Below are 20,893 nucleotides of genomic sequence, written 5' to 3'. Positions count from 1 at the left end.
TTTTCCACTGACATTGTGTTGCTGATGATCTCCTCAATACTAAGAAAGCCGAAAGGTCAATTTGATTGTTTCACACCCTAAAAGGTTACGCTAGTACTTAATTAAAAAGTTTAGGGCATGTCACTTTAAGGCATATTGTATTCATTTGCATATAATTTTATCTCTCTCCATTCACCTTTAGCCATTGTTCCTCTATCTCTCCCTCCACCTCCCCCTTACGCTATCTCTCTTTCTCAGATGCCCTTGCAGAGTCCTACCCCTGGGAATGTTTTGTTTTTGCGTTGGCAGTCTTTGTAACCATGACTAATCAGATCCACAAGTGGTCCCACTCCTACTTCGGCCTGCCACGCTGGGTCACACTACTGCAGGACTGCCACCTAGTGCTGCCACGGAAGCACCACCGGATCCATCATGTGTCGCCACATGAGACATACTACTGCATCACTACAGGTACACACGCATGCTTTACTTGATGAGATGGAAGCCTTTGTGTTAGTGCTAACCAAAACATGAGAGTTCTGTCTTCATTTACTCGCCCACATGTCATGACTTTCTTTCTTCAGTAGAAGATATTTTAAATAATGTCTTTTTTTATCTATACAATGAAATTCAATGGGGTCCAAAACAGCATTGACTTTCATTGTTTGGACAAAAACAGTGGAAGCATTCTTCAAAGTCATAGAGGTTTGGAACAACATGAGGGTGAGAAAACGATGACAGAATTTTCCTTTTTGGGTGAACTATCATTTAGTCCCGTAGGCATCTTTACAACAGTAATACGTACTGGATCAGATTCACCCGAGGAAGGTTAAGTTCCTCTGAGAGTCTTTTATGTAGTTGATCATGGTAACCTACAGTATCTGGCAAGGATTCTTCCATGGAGCGTGGCCTGCATCGCCAGTAGCTGTAAAGAGTGGGTGAAAATAACTTTTTTAAAGTCAGCTGTGTGTGTTTGCACATATGTGTGTATGTGTGTGTGTATGAAGGCATTAAACTCCCATGATAGCTCGAGCACTCAGTATGCGACTTGCGTCTCTGGGAGAGAGGGGAGCACGGATGCTTGTGCGTCACCCTGCGCCCCAGTGGACGACAGATGTGTGTGTGCGCACGCATGCTCCAGAGCACAGACCGGTCCTTTTGACCCTCCCTCTTTCTTTTCCACTGCTGCTCCCTGATCCCACTGGGAGACGCTGATGAAGGGAGAGGAAAGGGTCTCTCTCTCTCTTTCTCTCTCGCAAGCACATACACATATGCGCACACTTGGGAGTCTCTCTCTGCGTGAGCCCTGCTCCTCCACCCTCCCTGCCCGAGTCCCCCGGGGGCCAGGGCCTGCCTTTGTGTGTGCCAGTGGCTGACAACCTCCATGTATATTTAATGCTAACCTGCTGTCAGTGCTAACAAATAGGCTTACGCAAAGGGGGGGTGGTTTTGACAAAGATGAAAAATCAAACAAACATGATGAGCTGTTCTGCTCTCCTCCTGCACCAAAGGGGTCACTGTAGAGAGAGGGTACAAACACACACACACGGATCTGTGACCAAGGAGCAGTGTGGTGCTTATATACAAAGATACAAGGGCAATGGATGACCATGTGATGTCATAATCGGGGATCGCTGAAAAAAAGTACTGTGGCGGTACCATGTTACAGTAATGGTGCCATGGTACTTTCAATTGGTTCTGAATGATTACCGTTTTCATGTACCAACGTACTTCAAAGAATACCATTGTAATTGCACATAGTGCAGAGTGATACATCATAATTGTGATTATCGGGATCATTTTAATGTTTTTTTTGGCCATTAAAGTGATCGTTTCTGTTCAAATTCTGTAATGTCATTCCAAACTTAAAGTCCCTGTAAAGGCAATTCTACAAAAAAATTCTAAACACATTATAAGTGCTAGAAATGTATTGCTAAAACATGTTACAAAGACTGAGAACTGTGAAGTACTAAATTGTGGAGTTAGACCGTTTAACAGTTTTTCACCCTTGCTGTGAGCCGGATTTTTTGGGCGGGGCTAAAACGGGGGCTCGATGACGCACTGCGACCCCCTGAGCTTGATTGGGCCCCTACTTGATGACGCACGGAGTCACTAAGCCTATCGCTCAATCGCGAGTTACTATCAGACAGCCTACAGTTTGCTAGCTACTATGCCCACGGCTCTGGCTATGCCTTCGTCATGTAAATGCGTATTCCCTGGATGCAATCACTTAGAAAACAGATCGGTGTCCTTATTTAAATTTCCGAAAAATGATCATATCAAGAAGAGGTGGATTTATCTTGTGAAGAGCTAACGTTACCTTGATGGAGAGCTGATGATCACCACCACACCCGCCTCTGTAGAGATCAGGATAGTTTACTTTCGTTGGAGACAACTGGAATTCACTGATAATCCGCTGTTACTGGTGAATGGGGCCGAACCGACTATCTCCCGCTGTCCGCTTCGGCCTTCATCCTCCCGTCGCGCCGACATGCACGAGCTGTGCGCGAGTCATATTTCCCGCGAGTGGGCGTGGTTTCAGCGCAGCCAGCGGACACGCCCCCAGCGTTTGAGAGCTGAGACTACTGCTCATTTTTTCGAGATTTTGATAGCTTATTTTATTTACTTGGCGGCTTTTTTAATCATTGAAATTGGGCTGGGTGGCTAATAACACATTTTTCGGTGGTATGACAAACTCAGAACACATACTTAATTTTGACTTTACAGGGACTTTAAGACTTTTCTTAATATTTAAGACAGAGATGAAGATATCTTTAATGAAATCTGATAGATTTCTGTCCCTCCATTGAAAATCCATTCCACCAAAACTGACGTTTTAAAAAATGTATAAAGAAACCACTCGATTCATATGAATTTTGTTTGCGCTTCAAGTCTTCTGAAGAGACACGACATGCATAGGACACATTGGGTATGGTAAACGGAAGCTCAACTGTACTTAGTTTAGGCATGAGAACAAACCTTATTGGTCTGTATATAGATCCGTATATAGATATTTTGCTGTTTATTAATAATGCCTTCTATATTGCTGTGCGAAAACGGCTTGATTTTTAGATCGATTTTTACTGTTGTGATTATTACAGTATTTTGATTGTAGTTAGTTGTAAAGGTGTTCCTCTGACAGAAAACAATCATATTTTTAATACTGTAGTAGCGCATACATAAATATTGTATATAAAATATTAAAATAGTTGAGATTTTTATATTATACCATCAAGCCGTACTAATACCCAATAAACATGGTATAGTAGTATCATGGTCAATTTTTTCATGATAGAGGCAAAAAGTTTTAGAGTCTTGAGTTGATTAATAAATTCAAGTTTTTAATCTAGTTTTTATCGGTTGCGTGTGAACTTTAATGGTTGACTGACCGATACCGATATTTCTAGAAAGCAGGGTGGACAATGCCCGATATAATTCTGGTATCTGTAATATAATTCACTGATGCAAATGACATGAACACAAACTTGTTGAAATGAGAAGAAACATTTTCATTATTACATTTTCTACATTTAAATAAATACATTTAGTATCCATTGAATAAAGCTGAAAGTGGAGAGATAAACACTTCTGTTAATCACTCAAGTGTGCAGTATTATCAACCAATAATCTCAAAATGGCCAAATGCCTGATTAATTGGCCTGGCTGATGTGTATTGATGTATCACTACTTTGAACTTTGTCCTGCACATTCTGTGTGTTAAACATCTAAATGTCTTGTGCATGTATTGTTGAAGTGGTTTACTTGTCAAACCCCAATGGAATGAATGTCTGTGAGCACAACAGAAGTGTGATTGTGTGTGTGTGTGTGGTGGAATTGAGGCGGGGTGGGGGGCTGCTACATATTTATAGCAGTAAGTGTGTACATTACTCTACTGCTAACGCCTGATCTTCTGTCCATCCCCAGAGAATCACCATCCAGGAGCTTCTGTGTCTCTGCTTCTTGATGTCTTTCTCTGTGCCTTCCTGTCTTGCTCTTTTGTCCTTGCTCTCTCCTTTTTGCTTTTCTTGCCCTCTCACTGTTCTCTCTCTCTCTCTCTCTCTTGAATTTCTCTCTTTTCTCTTGCTGGTGAGTTTTTAAAGAAGTGTGTCATTCAGTGAAAAGAATGAATTTTGTCTGGTTGGTTTTACACATCAAGACTCTGCGCTTCACCTTTTTTTCTTCTTTTTTCTGTTTCACTTCCATTTTAAAGTATTCCATTTCAAATTAAGCATTGATTTGTTATTTAATATGGTGAAGATGAATTCTTCAAACAGTGGTACAAGAGGATGTGGTGCTGGTCCTTAAAGAGTCACTCTCAATCTGTCTGTCTATAAAGCCTATAGAAAAGCAGTCTTCACTTACACTTCAGCTTGTGATTCTTATTAAGTGGGGGGTCATTTATAGGATTCTTTACCTAACCTCTGAGATCCTGACACCTTGCGCTTCTGGAGACTAGGTTGGAGTTCTGGAAAATGGTGGCACTGGAGACTAAAGGGTTCCTGATGGTTTCACACTTAATTCTTCACCTTAATTCTTCATTCTTTTGCAGTTAACATGCGTCTTATCTTCTCCACCTGTATTTGTCTGACCCTGCTGACCCAATGAGCATTTCACTTTCCAGTGGTCATGCCTTAACTGCAATCTCTAGTATTGCATTCTTCTCATGGGCATTTCATAATTTTTGACTTTTCAGTCTTAGTTAAATCTCTTTTTTGGCTTATTTTATCTGTAAAAGAAAACATGCCTAATAATTCTGCACACCTGAATTAAAGGCGTTTTTCATTTCCAGCCTTCATGAACAATTATATATCACTTATAAATGATTAAATACAAAATGAATAGTAGTTATTAAGATTAATATGGTTTGGAATTGGCAAAATGTTCCTGGGAATAAAATATGATCAGAAAATCAACGTGCCTAATAATTCTGCACGCACTACGGTTATGGTGCTTAATATATTTGTATTTACATAGATTTTTTTTTAAAAAAGTGTATATATATATCTCAAAAAATGTAATAATAATAATAATAATTATTATTATTATTATTATTATTATTATTATATATATATATATATATATATATATATATATATATATACAGTGCAATGCATAAGTGAATACACCCATGCTAAAGTTGACTAAAAAGAGGAATAAAAAAATCATCTTTTGGAAACTGAACTTAATGCCTTAATTTAAAAAATTAGGAAAAATCCAACCTTTAAGGACACCAATTTTCTTTGTGAATGAATAATGTATCGTAAATAAATAAATGTTCTTCCTTAAAATGCATGGTGCATAAGTGAGTACACCCCTATGTAAAATTCCCATAGAGGCAGGCAGATTTTTATTTTTAAGTATTTAAAAAAAATAAAATAATTTAGGATACTATGCATCCTGATAAAGTTCCCTTGGCCTTTGGAATTAAAATAGCCCCATATCATCACATAGCCTTCACCATACCTAGAGATTGGCATGGGGTACTTTCCATGAGATCATCTCTCAATGCAAATCAAACTAGCTTTTAGGCTAACTGAAATAAAACCATGCCAATCTCTAGGTATGGTGAAGGCTATGTGATGATGTGGGGCTATTTTAATTCCAAAGGCCAAGGGAACTTTATCAGGATGCATAGTATCCTAAATTTTTTTAAAAAAAAATACTTAAAAATAAAAAATCTGCCTGCCTCTATGGGAATTTAACATAGGGGTGTACTCACTTATGCACCATGCATTTTAAGGAAGAACATTTATTTATTTACGATACATTATTCATTCACAAAGAAAATTGGTGTCCTTAAAGGTTGGATTTTTCCTAATTTTTTAAATTAAGGCATTAAGTTCAATTTCCAAAATATGATTTTTTATTCCTCTTTTTAGTCAACTTTAGCATGGGTGTATTCACTTATGCATAGCATTATATTATATTATATTATATTATATTATATTATATTATATTATATTATGTTTTTTTTTTTTATATTATATAATGTTTTCTGCTTATAACTTGTACCAGTTGACGATTTAGAGTTACACTCATATAAATAACTATATACATAAATATATGTATATAACAACACTGTAGCCTACTCCATTTTCAGACAGTCCAGCTAACTGCATGAACAAAAATGATTATGATAATCATGGGTTTATACTGATGCCATGGCATAACATTGGTGTCAAAAAGTGTTTTCTGTCCCTTTTGGTAGTGTCTTATCTCGCCTACGGCACTAAGTGAGCCCCTGCCATTGATATACCTTTATAAACATTGGTGCCTGACACCCCTGCTTCTCTTTCTCTCTCATTCTCTCCCTCAGGGTGGTTGAACTACCCGCTGGACAGAGTGGGTTTTTGGCGGACAATAGAGTGGTTGATCGAGAGATTGACGGGTCAAAAGCCACGCAGCGATGACCTGGCCTGGGCCAAGAAAACCGGGTGACCAGGATATCAGGACCCCTCACTCATGCATCTCTTCCCCTGTTGAGGGGGAGCAGAAACCGAATATTGGCCTTGCCTCTGTTCCCCAAAAACTCTGTCCCTCCATCTTCCCTAAACCATTTTCTCCACAGCAAAGAACCACAGATCCCTCTTTCTGCGGGGGCCTTTTCCCGTCACTGAGGTCTGCTACACACAAGCCATCACCTGCTCCTCCTCTACTGGCTCGCTCCTCTGTTTTATTGATGTCCACACACAAAGAAATAGTAGAAAGACAAGATAAAGTTCAAAACGATGGGTTCATACTGTTGAGATAATGACTAGAGACACTGTTTCTCTCACAATCCTTTGCTTCATCTCCATTTGCAGAGGGGCACCACTGCTTTCTCGTTTCGGTGTGTAAAACGTATGTTTTCTGGAGGTTGGGCTCTCCAGAGGACCGAAACCATGTTGTGATTTTCCCCAGCATTGTTTTCATAGCAGTGCATGCCTTGGAGTGAGAGAAGCAATTAAATGTGGATTTGATTTTGGAAACGGCAAGAAGATTAATCGTATTCGCTAACACTCTTTCCAGATTCACAGAAGAGGCGTTAAAACCCTCCCTTAGTTTGGACCAAAGGACGCACTGAGGATGCATTTCTCAAAACGCAGGGAAAGGGTTTTGTTGGCCAACCAGCGTGGTCAGTGCTCAGTTGACCCAACTGAATGTTTTCCCTGAATGTTTCTTACTAAGCTCGTGTTGGCCTTAAGTACAAACCCATTACACTTATTTCTAATCAGCTTACCAGGGCTTAGCGGTGATGAACATTGATTGCGTCTCTGGTGTGTTAGCATGACGTTATTGATATTTTGAGTAGTAGTCTAGCTAGTGATGTCCTCCTGCTGTATCCTGTAGTACAACAGTTTAGCAAATGTTGTACTGGTGAAAGGTCACTTTAGAAAAAGTCAATTTAATTTTTTAGTTACCAAGCTTTTTTTTTTCTTATGAATGATATTTGCACTTTTGACCAATGATACTTTTTCATGCTAAACTGATGTGGGAAAACAGCCAAATACACTCCATGTTTTCTCTCACACGTACATTTACACATGCACACTTGCAGATTTTCATCACAGACTGAACTGATAAATGGAGAGAATGAGAGTTTTTATTGAGTGTTTCGGTTTGGATTGTCTCACATCGTAGAGCTTCAGCTCCACAATTTGGGTTTCATTTTCTGGCTTTTTGATTTTTTTTCGTCATACTGTCTACAGTATAACATTCAGCTGGTTTGTTCTTACTTTCCATCTTGCAGCTAATGCTAGCTGCTAGTCTGCCTTAAACCAGTGTTTTTTTTATTATTATCTGTATGATTTAATTATCGAATAAATAACATTTTGATTATTAATTGTTGTTTTTCTTATTTGTATCTTGAGTGATTTTTAAATTTTGCTCATTAAATGTAAAAGTTAGAAGCAGTAATTTAGTTACCAAGCTTTGCAAAGATAATTGCGCCGGAAATCTGCAGGGTACTTTGTGGTGATTTAACCATGAGTCATAAGCGTCATTAACGGTCTCTTCTACTCAAGTAGAAAATGTTTGAGTGATTCGGGGGATTCGTTCAACGAAACTGCCACTTTAATTTTATAATTTGTAACGAAACAGAAATAGATTGGAATTAGCAATTTATGCAGAAGATGGACTGTAAGGTCAGTAAGTGATCTAAGAGCTCCCTCTGGTGGCTGAACAACGTCCACACAGCTAAATGAACAACACTGTAGCCTACTCCATTTTCAGACAGTCCAGTCAACTGCACGAACAAAAATGATTATGATAATCATGGGGTTTATACTGATGCCATGGCAATACATTGGTGTTTTATTATTACCTTGGAGTGTCACTTACAAACCATGGTCCTGATGAAGATCAGTATGAAGATTACCATCAGAAATCATCACTAGTACCGCCACAGTGCTTGTAAGAGTGGAGTGATAATAATTATTCCGTCGTTATTTTATGTATTTATGGTTTTGTCTAGATAATTTTGATTAATTAACAGTGTAATTATTGCTCACATAATCCACAAATGCAGTCTAAAGCATAGATAGATATTTATATTATTTTTATATATATTTTTTTTATGAACGCTGAGGCAGGATTGCTTGTTTGGCTGAACAATGGAAGAAGCGGTAAGTGTTTCCAAAACATTTTTGGTTTTTCTATTTAGTGCGGGTGGCACAAAAGTAATATCCAACATTTAAAGATTCTCGGATAATAACACTTTATGGTAAAACTCTAGTGCCACTGACAGTGCTGCATTGTTTGTCCTGTTTGTGATGCTGCTCTGGATCTGCATGAGAAATGATGACCTGACCTCTGTGACCTGTGGTGGGGACACAGTAGGATTGGGCCTTTCTACCTGGTGACAGTGGGCAAGGTAGCAAATGCTTCTCACTTTCTCCTTTTATGGTCTTGACATTAGCAAAACGTAGTGGCTACAGTATATAGGACAGGGGTGGAACAGGGAATATTTTCCTACCCTTGAGTCTCTGAATATAGTGGAGGTTATATAACTACAAAACAAACCCTGATTGCAATAACATACTATCAAATTACCCATAATTTCCCCCCAGAAAGTCACTAAACTTTGGAAATTACTGATTATTAAAGCAGCGCTGTTCCTGGTAGTCTCTCATGAATTTTCTCTCATGAGTCAGCTCAGTTTTATTCACATATTTGCACTACCATTCAAAAGTTAGTCAGTAAGAAATCAATACTTGTATTAATGTAGGATGCATTAAATTGACATGAACAATAAAGACATTTTTAATGTTACAAAAGATTTGTTAATGTTACAAAAAAAAGAGGGTCTCCTGATAATAAGAAATATTTCTTGAGTGCCAAATCAGCATATTCGAATGATTTCTAAAGAATCACGTGACACTTAAATTCTGACAATATTCACAAAATTACAGTTTTACTGAATTCAAAATCGAATACGGTATTGTATGTAGTGATGGTCTTGCCAATGTGCTGTAATTGGTCATTTAGATTCATTATTTAGAACAAGGAGTTCAAGATACCTGAAATACCAGGTTAGTGGGGATCAGTTACTTTAGGTCCACTTTATGCCATTTATGCTGGCTCACGAAAAAACTGAAACTGTAGTACCTTCATAAATGTAGTTACCAGTCAACTGATGGACACATAATAAGAGCCTTTCTGTGGTTGGTTGGTTGGTTGGTTGGCTGTGTGTAATAGTTTGACAGTTATGCTATACCAATCAGGTCCAGAATGACAGAGCCTGATCTCTGGTGCTCAGTTTCTGTGAAGGTATACTGACAAATGATGGACACGCATCTGATTTGCACAATGGTCTTGATGCCATCTATTAGAGTGGTAGAAACAAGTCCCCCCTTTTATTCACCTAAGAGTACAGAGAGAACTGAAAAGGATAAGGAAATGCTCTTGGTTTTGAATTCACATCACTCTTATGGTCGCCACAGCTCAATATGTTGGAGCGTGTGCTAATCGGTCACAGGCGTTTTAGCTGAATTAACACTACAGAGCGATGTTTGTTTCCTCCTAATTTGTTCAGAGATCAGTCTGATTATATTTAACATTATGTGTCAGTGTACTTCCTGGGCAGTGATATTTAGAGTGAATAAATGAAGCTGAAAGTTGACGATGAAGATACAGCATAAGTTAAGGTCTGTTATTGTTGATTATCTTCAAATATTTGTTCACAGATTTGATCACAAGGGAAGCGATTTCTAGTGTGTTTGGTACCAAAACACCACTGAAAAACATTGTTCATTACTGGCCATTTAACCATGTTCTGAATTCAGCGAATCCATTTTTGAGCACCGTATTTTGACACTACTGTGTTTGTCCTTTGACATATGGTTAAGGTTGTAGGCAGAGTGACAGCAGTGTTACAGAGAGAGAGAGAGAGAGAGAGAGATGAACTGCTGATTCAGGCCACTAGAGACTGTCAACCTGTCAAATCATACACAACTGTCACCACAGCCCTGTTCACTCACTGGTATAGCTGCTGTTGTTTAAACTAAGTGTTCTAGCTGAAGTCAGCATACTTGTGCATGTCATTCTCCTCCAGGCCTTTAGATGGCCCCCTTGTACCTCCTCTGTGACATCTCTTCCACATGCAGGAGTGTGTGCAGCTGTGTGTTGTTACTGACAGAGATGAGGATGTTAATTAACGAAAGACATGAGATCTGTTCTTGATCTACAGTTGAAAGTGTAATTGTATCTCGACTTTCTTCTCAGTCGCTTGTTTAGAAGTGATTGTTTGCGTATGTATGTATGTATGTATCCTTACAGACATTCTAAAACATCATTAAACTGCCTGAAAATGTATTTAGGGTAAATCAAATTAGGCCAAATAATTGAAGTTTAAAAATGCCATACGTCTGTAATGATCAGTGACGTAATTAACTTTAATTTAAGAACAACAGAAGTCAATGGGAGGTTCTTAAAAGTATAGGTGAACAAGTTTATGTGTTTATGTGTATCTGTGTTCCCATAGTAAAGAAAAATCACAAATGAGATCTCTAAGATCTCAGTTGTTTCTCCTAGACGGCAAATGGAGACTTTAGTTAAGGTTCCTGCTTCTCAGTAGCCTGGCTAACGTCAGACCTCTACTCATTGAGACGTGGTCTGGGAACCACATGTTCATTTTCTCGTATTTGAGGCGTGGTTTACGAATGCCCAGAGCCGTTTATTGGGCGCTACGAATGTCTATCAAATGTGCCTGTACGTAGCTCATAGCCAATCGTTTCAATTACACCAGATAACGTATAATGTAGAGCGACAGAAATTCGACGAGGAAGAAGACGAAATAAACTTGCGTTCTAAACTACTTATCTAAGGCTGCATCGAAAGGTAACTTCGCGTCTGCTGCCATGTTGGATCCATAGATATAAACAAACTGCTTCGGTGTGTCGCATAGACGTCGTCATCGTCTTGCTGCTCCCTCCCCATTCTGTGATTGGTTCCCTTTTTGAGGGGAAAATCTGGTCCATGGTGTCCAGGCTGCCTAGCAGCGTGAATAAAATCGCGCTGCGCACAAGGCAGCATGGGGAAACCCAGGCTAGCTTCTCAGATGATTTTCCTGAAAAGAGATTTTTTTATATCTCCTTGAGTGTCTCAGAAAAGTTCACAATGTCTCGAACTTTGCTCAGATTTCTCAGGATAACAAAGCCTGCAATCAAAAGTCAGAGATTTCAGGATGAACTCAAACTTTTCTCAAATGACCTTGGTTATGCTATCATGCTATCAATCTATGTAATACATTATTTTTTACATTACTCCAACAATTATTTAGTTTGTTTCTATTTCTGCAGTATGTAACCTATAAAGAATTTTAGGAGAAACATCTGAGGAAAAAGATATGAGCCTCCATTCTGGTATGTATCACCTACTTTGCACTAAATATCCAGTTAATGGCAAGCGTCATATAGAACGAAAGCATAACAATCAAAAAGCAATCAAATTTTCCTTTGGGTTTGTGTGTTTTTGTCGCCGTGTGCTAGAGAGCGAAAGACAGAAAACATGTGATTGTGAACTGTGAGTCAGAAGAACAAATCTGGGATTACAAGAAACATCAGTGAGTGGTAGTATACACCTCAGTAGCGTTGCAGGATGTATAATTACACTTATAGCATCCCTGCTGTACATTAGCCTATGCTCTGATTGCCACTCTAATCAGTGGCTGATTAAGTCCTCTGTTCAAAGCTCCAGGTCTGTGTGAGTCACTGGCCTTGCTGTACTCTCTCCTGGGCCCCTTGGGGCCTCTCTGATTGGGTTTTAATTTGCCGGTCAGGGGTTGGCACTGGTGTTTATTAGCTCGGTGACTGGTTGAGTTATGTACAGCGCCACTTCGTGCTATTGATCTGTAATTTCCGCAACAAGGTCATTGTATGGAGAGACAAGGGAATGGATTAATCAACAACCAATAATGCCATCGCTGCACCAAGAGTTACCTGCAGACATTAAACATTTCCATCAAATTTCATGTTTAATTGCTTCCCTAATGAGGGAAGGAGGAGCTGTTTGTACACTTTGTGTCAAAAAGAATTGATGATAGAATAAAATTAAAAATAAAAAATCTTGATAAATGAGCACATTCAATAATGTGTACAGTAGTACTCAATTAATTTACATCTAATGACATAAAAGTGTGTAGCCTTTAGCATGTCTGTAAAGTTCGTCATCTATATGCTATATTTACTCGTACAGAAAATGTATAAAAGACTGGAAAGTCAAGGAGGTCCATTAAGAGAGATGAGAGAATAATATAATACTATAATGTAATATATACTATAATAACATTTTCAATTTTGTATATTTATATTTTATATTTATATTATAGAAAAAAAAATTTCTTGCACATTCTCATTTCTCCTAGGCTGTATCTTTGTCAGAACAAACTACTTAATGTCTGATTCTGGCATTGCAAATTGTATATTTAATGATTCATATATGAGGCAAAAATATTGATGATATGTCAGAGAGATTGAGTGTTTGATAGTGACTGAGAAGCAGTGCTTTTGCCCTGGAGGTCTTCCTCTTATCTGTGTGGTCTCAGCCTGAGATGGACCTGCTGTAATACAGCCTGGGTTTTACTAGATGATCATCTCTAGTATGGTCTGATGAGCACATGGTCTTCATCTCCTCCTGATGGGGATTTACAGCGTGTGTTTGAGAAAGAGAAGAGCACAAGTACATGTATTTTCTAATATAGCGTGTCATAAGCCCAATGTAAAGGTGTGAGAGTGTGTGTGTCGTGTTAAAATCTGTTGCTCAGTGAGGGTAGAAAGACAGATGATGGGCCCTGAGTGAGGTGACAACACATCCCTCCTGTCATTCCTTTCTCATCTCATCACCTTCTCCACTCAGTGCTCTTCTCCTCACCAGAACGCACAGATGCTCTCCACCTGGGTCGTCAAGGTCCCGTATACGCCTCCCTCTGCTTTCTCCTGCTCCTCTCCTCTTTCTTTACACCCTCCCTTCCTAATTCTCTGCTTCCCTCATATTTCCTAATTTCTCCACTCTCATACGTCCCAATTAGCTGCACATTCGCATCTCTCTATTTTCTCCTGGGCCGTATCTCCTTGCAATTGGCTTTCTTTCTGCTTCCCTGATTACCTCCAAAGTGATCCTTCATGGTGATCGTGTGGCATATTCATAATGATTTAAGGGAAGAATACTTTGCCTCTTAAAGAGTGCAAAAAGAATTATTATGTGCGTATAGGCCACAAACATTCAGGATGAAGTTTGCAAGCTTGAAGAAAATTACATAGGCCACTTATTGTGAGAAAATGGCTTTTACTTATGAGTTGCAGTGCAGCAAGCTAATTTTCTGGTTGTATATGAACTCCACTTCACACATGGGAACCATCAAATTCTCATATAAAGTAAATGAACAAAAACTAAGAAGGTGTTTTTGTGTCAGGACTGTGAATGTGAGGCAAGGAACTCACACCCCGCATCCGAAATCAAATTCTTTCCTACTATATAGTATGCGAAAAACAGTACGCCAAAAGAGTAGTACTGTATGTTCACATTCATAGTTTTCGAAAAACAGTGGGCGAAAAGTCCATGAATGACCAACCACTTCTGGCGAGATTCTGAAGTATGCATTTGATGGACACTTTACTATCCTGTGATGCCAGGAGAGAGGATTTATGAACGGTAGTGAAGCGGCGCAACTGACGCTGGTAGGTCACATGACAGTAACAACATGTCGGATGTAGTACATATGTACACATTTCATTACCCATATTCATATTATATAGAGCGTACTTTTTTAAGTGTTTGCAAAGTAAATTCAAATGTAACACCTACTTAGAACACGATTCCGGATGCAGCATCAGACCAGTAATGTGAAAAACTATACTTTCAACTAATTTGACTTAAAGCTACACTGTGTAGGATTTTCTCCCATCTAGCGGTGAAATTGTTTATGACTACCAACTGAATATTGCTTTCTAGCCCCTCCCATTCCGAGGGCGTTTTAACTCCTACGGTGGCCGTATTATTTCAAATCTGCCGGCAGTCACGAGTAATCTCCCCCTCGCATTCGTCAAGGTGCCACTGAGTGTAAAAACGTGAAAGGTGAAGCTTGAATTTTCAGGTATGTCCCTCTTTGGCACATGTATTTTCAAGATGGAGGCGCAACATGGCTGCCGCCATTCGAGCGGCTCACTCGTATGTATTCTAAATGGCAGATTCTACGCTTACGAGAATACTTGATTAGTTGGTAGAAGTAATTACACATTAATGAGCACACATCATTTTGAAAGAACAAAGTGTTTTTTTGCTAAGAATCAACATAAACAATTACACAGTGTAGCTTTAAAGGGATAATTCATTTAAAAATTTACATTTATTTGCTCACCCTCATGTCATTCCAAACCTGTCGTCTGTGGGACATAAAAGAAGATATAAAAAAAAAACAAAAAAAAAACATTTACCCTGTGGTGTTTTTGTTGCTATAATGAAAGTCAGGTTTTTTAGGCTGGTATGGTTTTCATATTATGAGGACATTTATGCAAGACTTTTGCATGCGTTCAAAAATAGTGACTTTATTTTTATTAAAAAGTTTTACCATGAAAGACAGACTAACGGTACTTCATTTAAAGACAACGTTTCTGAGAAAGATTTAACCAGTGAACGGTTAATATGCTGAAACACCACTGCAAAAAATCATTGTCCAACAACTACTCGACCATCTCAGAATATGACCACTGGCCTTTGAGTGTCTGATCCCATCAGATTCTCTCAGAGACCTGCTGGGACAGTTGATAGCTGGCTGGATGTGGTCCTGCTGGTCTGGTGATGCAGAGCAGGTGGCTGGAGGGTAGATGAGATGTGATATCACTGACAGAGGACTGTATGATGTAGTGCTGAGCCGCTGCTTCACTAGCCACACGAGCCTTGAGGCTACATGGACCTAGTGACAGTAAGTGAATGTGATTGAGTGTGTGTGTGTGTGTGGTAGGCTATATTCACATCATGTGATGATAGGCGAGTGCCATAGAAGGAGACTCGTAGTGCCCCATTACAGACCCTATGAACTCAAGATTTTGTGGCTAGTAGTTTATTCTATTTGCTTTAATATTGCTGCAAACCTTTTTATCCTATATCTCGTTGCATGTAGCAACTCATGTTTTATGGCGGTGACACATTCGCTACTTAAAAAAGAGCTCAATGATATGGTGATATGTCTGACCCAAACTTCCTGTTTCAATAGGATATATGTCAATAGAGTGGTGCAGGCATGACTTCACTTTGTAGGCCTAAACGAGTTAGCATGTTAGCACTTCCGGTTCCATCGTCCCTAAGTCAATGGGTTTTTTGAATGGGATTTTTGTTAGATGCCAAAAATAAGGTCTGTGGTGAACACAAGCTCAAGACACTTTCACATTTTATTCTATGACATAAAATACATCAGTATTACCCCACTCGTGATTTTTCTAATCTGTTATGTGTCTTGGAAATAGGCAGTTGCTAACAAGTGGAGATTAAACATCATCACGCTGAACAGGTAAACTCAGTTGGCTTTTACAACCTCATTATGCTTCGAATTTTGCTCTTATAAACTATTCTAACTCAAACTATCTGGGGAAATGTTTGTTAGATAAAAACTGAAAGAGTTGTCGAAAGTTGAAGTCACGCGACCGTAGTGTAGTTCGTTTATAGCCTATCTTTAGCTTTTTACTTCTGGCAACTGCATTTAGGCTTCAAACTTCATAAAACATATTCATCTGTGAAAATTATCGTGATGGACAAAACGTGTAAATATCAATAAATTTTGTTGATCACAGAGCTTGTTTTTTGCAATAATCCAAAAGCCTATGGGAAAATCCAATTGGGTTTTTGTCGAGGAAACCAGGGTGATGCTAACTACCGGTTGGCCTACAGAGTGACATCATACCTGCACCACTCTATATAGGAGAAAAATGTGGTTGGGAAGAATAGATGCGATCTTTAAGCTGATTATTCAGTTAATTTCTATTTTGTCCACTAGATGGCAACAATTAAACAAAATGGTTAATATGGTCTTCCTTTCCTCACTAGCATACAGATCTCTGTCTATGTCATTGATCCATCCACCCATTCATTTATCTTTGTTTTTGCCCTTTTTTCTTTTGTTCATTTGTCCTTTATGTCTGTTCATCTGCTTATCCATTTCACTATCTATGATTTGAGCTTATTATGCCTTTCTCTGCATGGCTCAATGCAAGTGGAGGCAGTTGTGTGTGTGTGTGTGTGTGAGAGATATCTGTGGGCTACTCTGACAGCCGTGCTGAAGGCCTGTCATTAGTGACCTTTCTCCAGCTGTACTGAGTTGCTCCTCGTTCGACTAGCAGGAGGCCATTCTGTTTCTGTTCTCCCACCAGAGAGAGAGAGAGAGAGAGAGAGAGAAGAGATGTGGTGGTGTATTAAAAAACTGTGAACAAGAGATAATTGAGAAGGAAGTGTCTGAATTACAATTTAGGTGCAAGAGAAACCAGTAGACAAACAGAAAACTGAAAGCAAGACACGGATGGATTTTAGGGGATTATTTTAGTGTTGGTGTCTTTCTTTCTCCCATCTAGTTAATCGATTGTACGCTCCTATTATGCTGGTTACACTTCCTGAGTAACCATCCTGTGGAAATCAAATGTGTGTGCTTTTTTTAGCAGGTACTGGACATGCTATATCGGACATATAGGATGTGTTATGTTATTTGTTGGAACTTTCCTCTGTCACGTGCTTATAACTATAAATGCAAAATGCAGTGAAACTTAATATTGTGAAATAACTGTTGACCAACTTAATGCATTCTTGCTGAATAAAAGTATACATTTCTTTAAAAAAAAAAAAAATGTATTGACCCTACACTTTTGAATGGTAGTGTATGTCACACACCTCATGCTCAAAGGTCAAAGGTCAATCAAGATATTGCCTATATTCAGTGTTTACTCTGTTTCTTGTCTTTCCACACCAGAATAACTTTCTTCCTTTGATGGAACACAAATGGAAATGTTTTGCAAAATGTCTGTGGTTCTCTTTTCCATACAATGAAAGTGGTGATTTATACTGCCATGCTCCAAATGGACAAACCGTACAGTTCATAGATTTCCAGAAGCCATACAGCAATCGTGTGTGTGAGAAGCAAGGTGCAGTTTACGTTAGGTGAAAAATATACCTTGCACTCAACCATAAAAATCTTATTTGACCTTTTAGGACATTCAAAACTGAGGACCGATTCCATTTACTCTCCAGTCAGTCTTCTCTTTATGTTCACGGTCAGCCTGTTATTCCTCTCAGCCTTTTAAACAACACCTTTCCGTTACCATGACATCACATCTTTGTCCTTCCTCTTAATCTCTGTCTTTTCCATCCTGTTCTCTCCTTTCACTCATGATCTACTGGTTTCCTTTTCTTCCTTTTTTTTTGATCCTACATAGCTGGCTTGTGAGTCTTCTTTTTTTTTTAAAGTGTGCATCTCTCTGCATACCAGCATTTTTAAACCGTCTTTCTATTTCTCTCTCTCTCTCTCTCTCTCTCTCTCTCTCTCTCTCTCTCTCTCTCTCTCTCTCTCTCTCTCTCTCTCTCTCTCTCTCTCTCTCTCTCTCTCTCTCTCTCTCTCTCTAAATGTGGGTAAAGAGGTGCACTTTAGGAAAAGCTCTCTCAGTGCAATGTTAACGTGGTCAAGTCCGCTCATATCTTTTGCATACATTTAGATTCATTAGGACGTATGAACCAGACAGCTTTTATTTTCAAAATCACACAAGGTACATTTTTAACATACTCAGAATGCAAATTGAGCAATTCATCTCTTTACAGTCTCATTTCAGAATGCATATGCACATAATGTTCCTTTCCTGAAATAGAAGACAAGAATGATGTTGTACACAAGTATAAGCCAGGTTTTTTTGTGCTTTTCAAACTCTATTATTAGTGGTGCTTGCCAAAGGCAAGGCATCACTATTGTTATTGCTCATACTTATTATTCTGCTGCTTCTTCTGGACAACATTTTGACGCACTACTCCTCCCGCAGTTTTTGTCACAGCCCCACGAATGAGGTGTCGAAACATGCGGATTATTGAGGAATGGTGTGCTATGTTTTTTATAAGAGATCGGGGGTACGGTGTTTGCCCCGGGGCGAAAAAGCAGCCAAAAAAATCCCATGCACTTTGCGAAAAACTTTGACGAGCCATAGCTCTGACAGAGGATTTCGCAGAAACGTGCAGTTTACCACATTTAAAAAGGCTGACAGGCTCTGTAAGAACATACCTCACAGTGGGGTAAAAGTTGCACCCCTGGGTGGCAATAGGTGCCCAAAGTTGCCCCATAGACTTACTATGGCGAAGGTCGGCCCATGAAACGCATGTGTTTTTCCTACTATGGTAAATTGCATAGGGATTTTGTATTGATCATAACTCTGGATCACAGTGTCATAGAGACAAGGGGGCAGGCTCATTTTACTCACACGACCAATCGGTCTCTCAGGATCATTGTGAAGCTAACAAGCCACGCTCTACCAACCATTTAGAGCACCCTAGCAACAAGTTCCATAGACTTCCATTCAGATCAAAGGGATATCTTTGGATAGAAGTGTCATAGAAACATGAGGGTGGGCTCATTTGACTTGGGGCAGCAAACAGCCAATCATGAATCACCTCAACACTTCCTAGCCCCGCCCTATCAACCATTGTTTAGCACCTTAGCAACCAAAATCCAAAGAGGGATATCTTGTATTCTGAATGTCACAGAGGTATGGGAGTTGGTTTATATCATTCATACTGACAAGCAGCCTTTGGAGTTTTATCATTGGCAGCTCCCAAGCAACTCCATAGCAACCAAACAGAGTACCCTAGCAATCGTTTAGCAAGACCTATATCTCTGCATCAAAACATTGTATAGAGATGGGGGTTGGCTCTTTTAAATCATACTAGAAACATGGTAAATCATACTACAATGTGGTAAATCATACTAAAAACATGGTAAATCATGATAAATCATACTAGAACATGGTAAATCATGGTAAACTGTGCTAGAACATGGTAAATCATGGTAAACTATGGTAAATCATGGTAAACTATGGTAAATCATGCTGGAATCATGGTAAATCATGGTAAACTATGGTAAATAACATGTTAATCATGTTTAAACAAAATCATTTTTTTCAAGGCATTATATCATGATTATTGGTTTTCTCACTGTATAAATGATTTTTTTATATGTGAAAATATTGAGCTGTCCTTGGTATATGGGATGTTTATGTTTGATCGTCCTTGGCACAAAAATATTAAGCAGCTCAATTGTTTTCAACTGATAATAATAAGAAATATTTCTTGAGCAGCAAATCAGCATATTAGAATGATTTCTGAAGTATCATGTGACTGAAGACAATAAAATTCAGCTTTGCCATCACAGGATTATATTTAAAATGATATAAAATTATAATTTAAAATATATTAAAATAGAAAACATTTATTTCACAATATTACTGTTTCACTGTATTTTTGATCAAATAAATGCAGTGTTGGTAAGAGACTTCTTTCAAAAACATAAAAAAATCTTTCTACATAAAATAACACAAATCTCAGACCCCAATTATTTGAATTGTGTATGTTAGTGCAAAGTGAAACAGTGTTTGCAACATATTTTACTTCTGTAATTTTATATATTTCAGAGTGAAACCTAATATTCTATATGAAGAAAATGTAAGGCAGGGTTCGTTTTTTTCCCACACAGGGAATCTCGAAAAGTGGCCGTTACGTACTAGAATGGAGAAAAAGAGAGCTTGGTGACAATCTTTGAAAGACATTTGATTGATACTTTTAAGATTTTTATTATGATTGACAACCATAAGTACCCATCCAATCTAGCTCTCCCACTAGAATCCTGTCCCTCATAAATTCAGTCAAGTGTACATAGTACTTGTCCACAATTGTTGCCACCAGGAATGAATATAAAGCTTGAGATGTTAGACCCTCATGCTGACTCAACCCCAAAGCAGCCATTGCCCCCATCCCAATGATTCATCAGACTGGATCTGATGAGCATGTGTTTACACGCGTGACTACATTTGAGTTTTAGCCTGTTTCTACACGATTATTCTTTCAATTCTCTAATAATGCACATGTAAATTAATATCTGTGCATGTTCAACTATATTTTTTAACAACATCTCACAAATATTTCTTAATGTGCATGTGTCTGTTTGCAGCGTTAATGTGCGGAGTATACACACAGGTATTGGGAGAGAGATTGTAAGATGCTCATCAGGCTGAGTGACAAGCGTGTGTGTGTCTGTGACACTGGCGGTGTTATTACCGAGGGATCAGAAGTGAAGATTGTTCCGTTTCCCATCAGCAGTTGCCCGAGTATCGATCTTTTCTGTCAACACACCACTTCTATACTCTGTTTACTGAGGATACACACCTCATGTGCTGAGTGCTGACTGTATCTGCATGCAACAGGG

General features: G+C 38.7%; 1 protein-coding gene across 1 annotated transcript in view; it reads left to right on the top strand.

Annotated features, from left to right (window-relative positions):
* Positions 1 to 7,801, top strand: part of LOC311290597 (plasmanylethanolamine desaturase 1) — a 29,168-nt gene extending 21,367 nt beyond the window's left edge. Inside the window, exons 6-7 of the mRNA XM_084409180.1 lie at positions 238 to 450; positions 6,296 to 7,801. Coding sequence (XP_084265306.1) covers positions 238 to 450; positions 6,296 to 6,417 — 335 coding nt within the window. The 3' untranslated portion in view covers positions 6,418 to 7,801. The remainder of the gene's footprint in view (positions 1 to 237; positions 451 to 6,295) is intronic.
* Positions 7,802 to 20,893: the final 13,092 nt, after the last annotated feature.

Source organism: Rutilus rutilus (genome assembly GCF_951802725.1).
Source record: "Rutilus rutilus genome assembly, chromosome: 5".
Taxonomy (NCBI): Eukaryota; Metazoa; Chordata; class Actinopteri; order Cypriniformes; family Leuciscidae; genus Rutilus; species Rutilus rutilus.
This window is presented reverse-complemented; position numbering and strand designations above follow the sequence as displayed.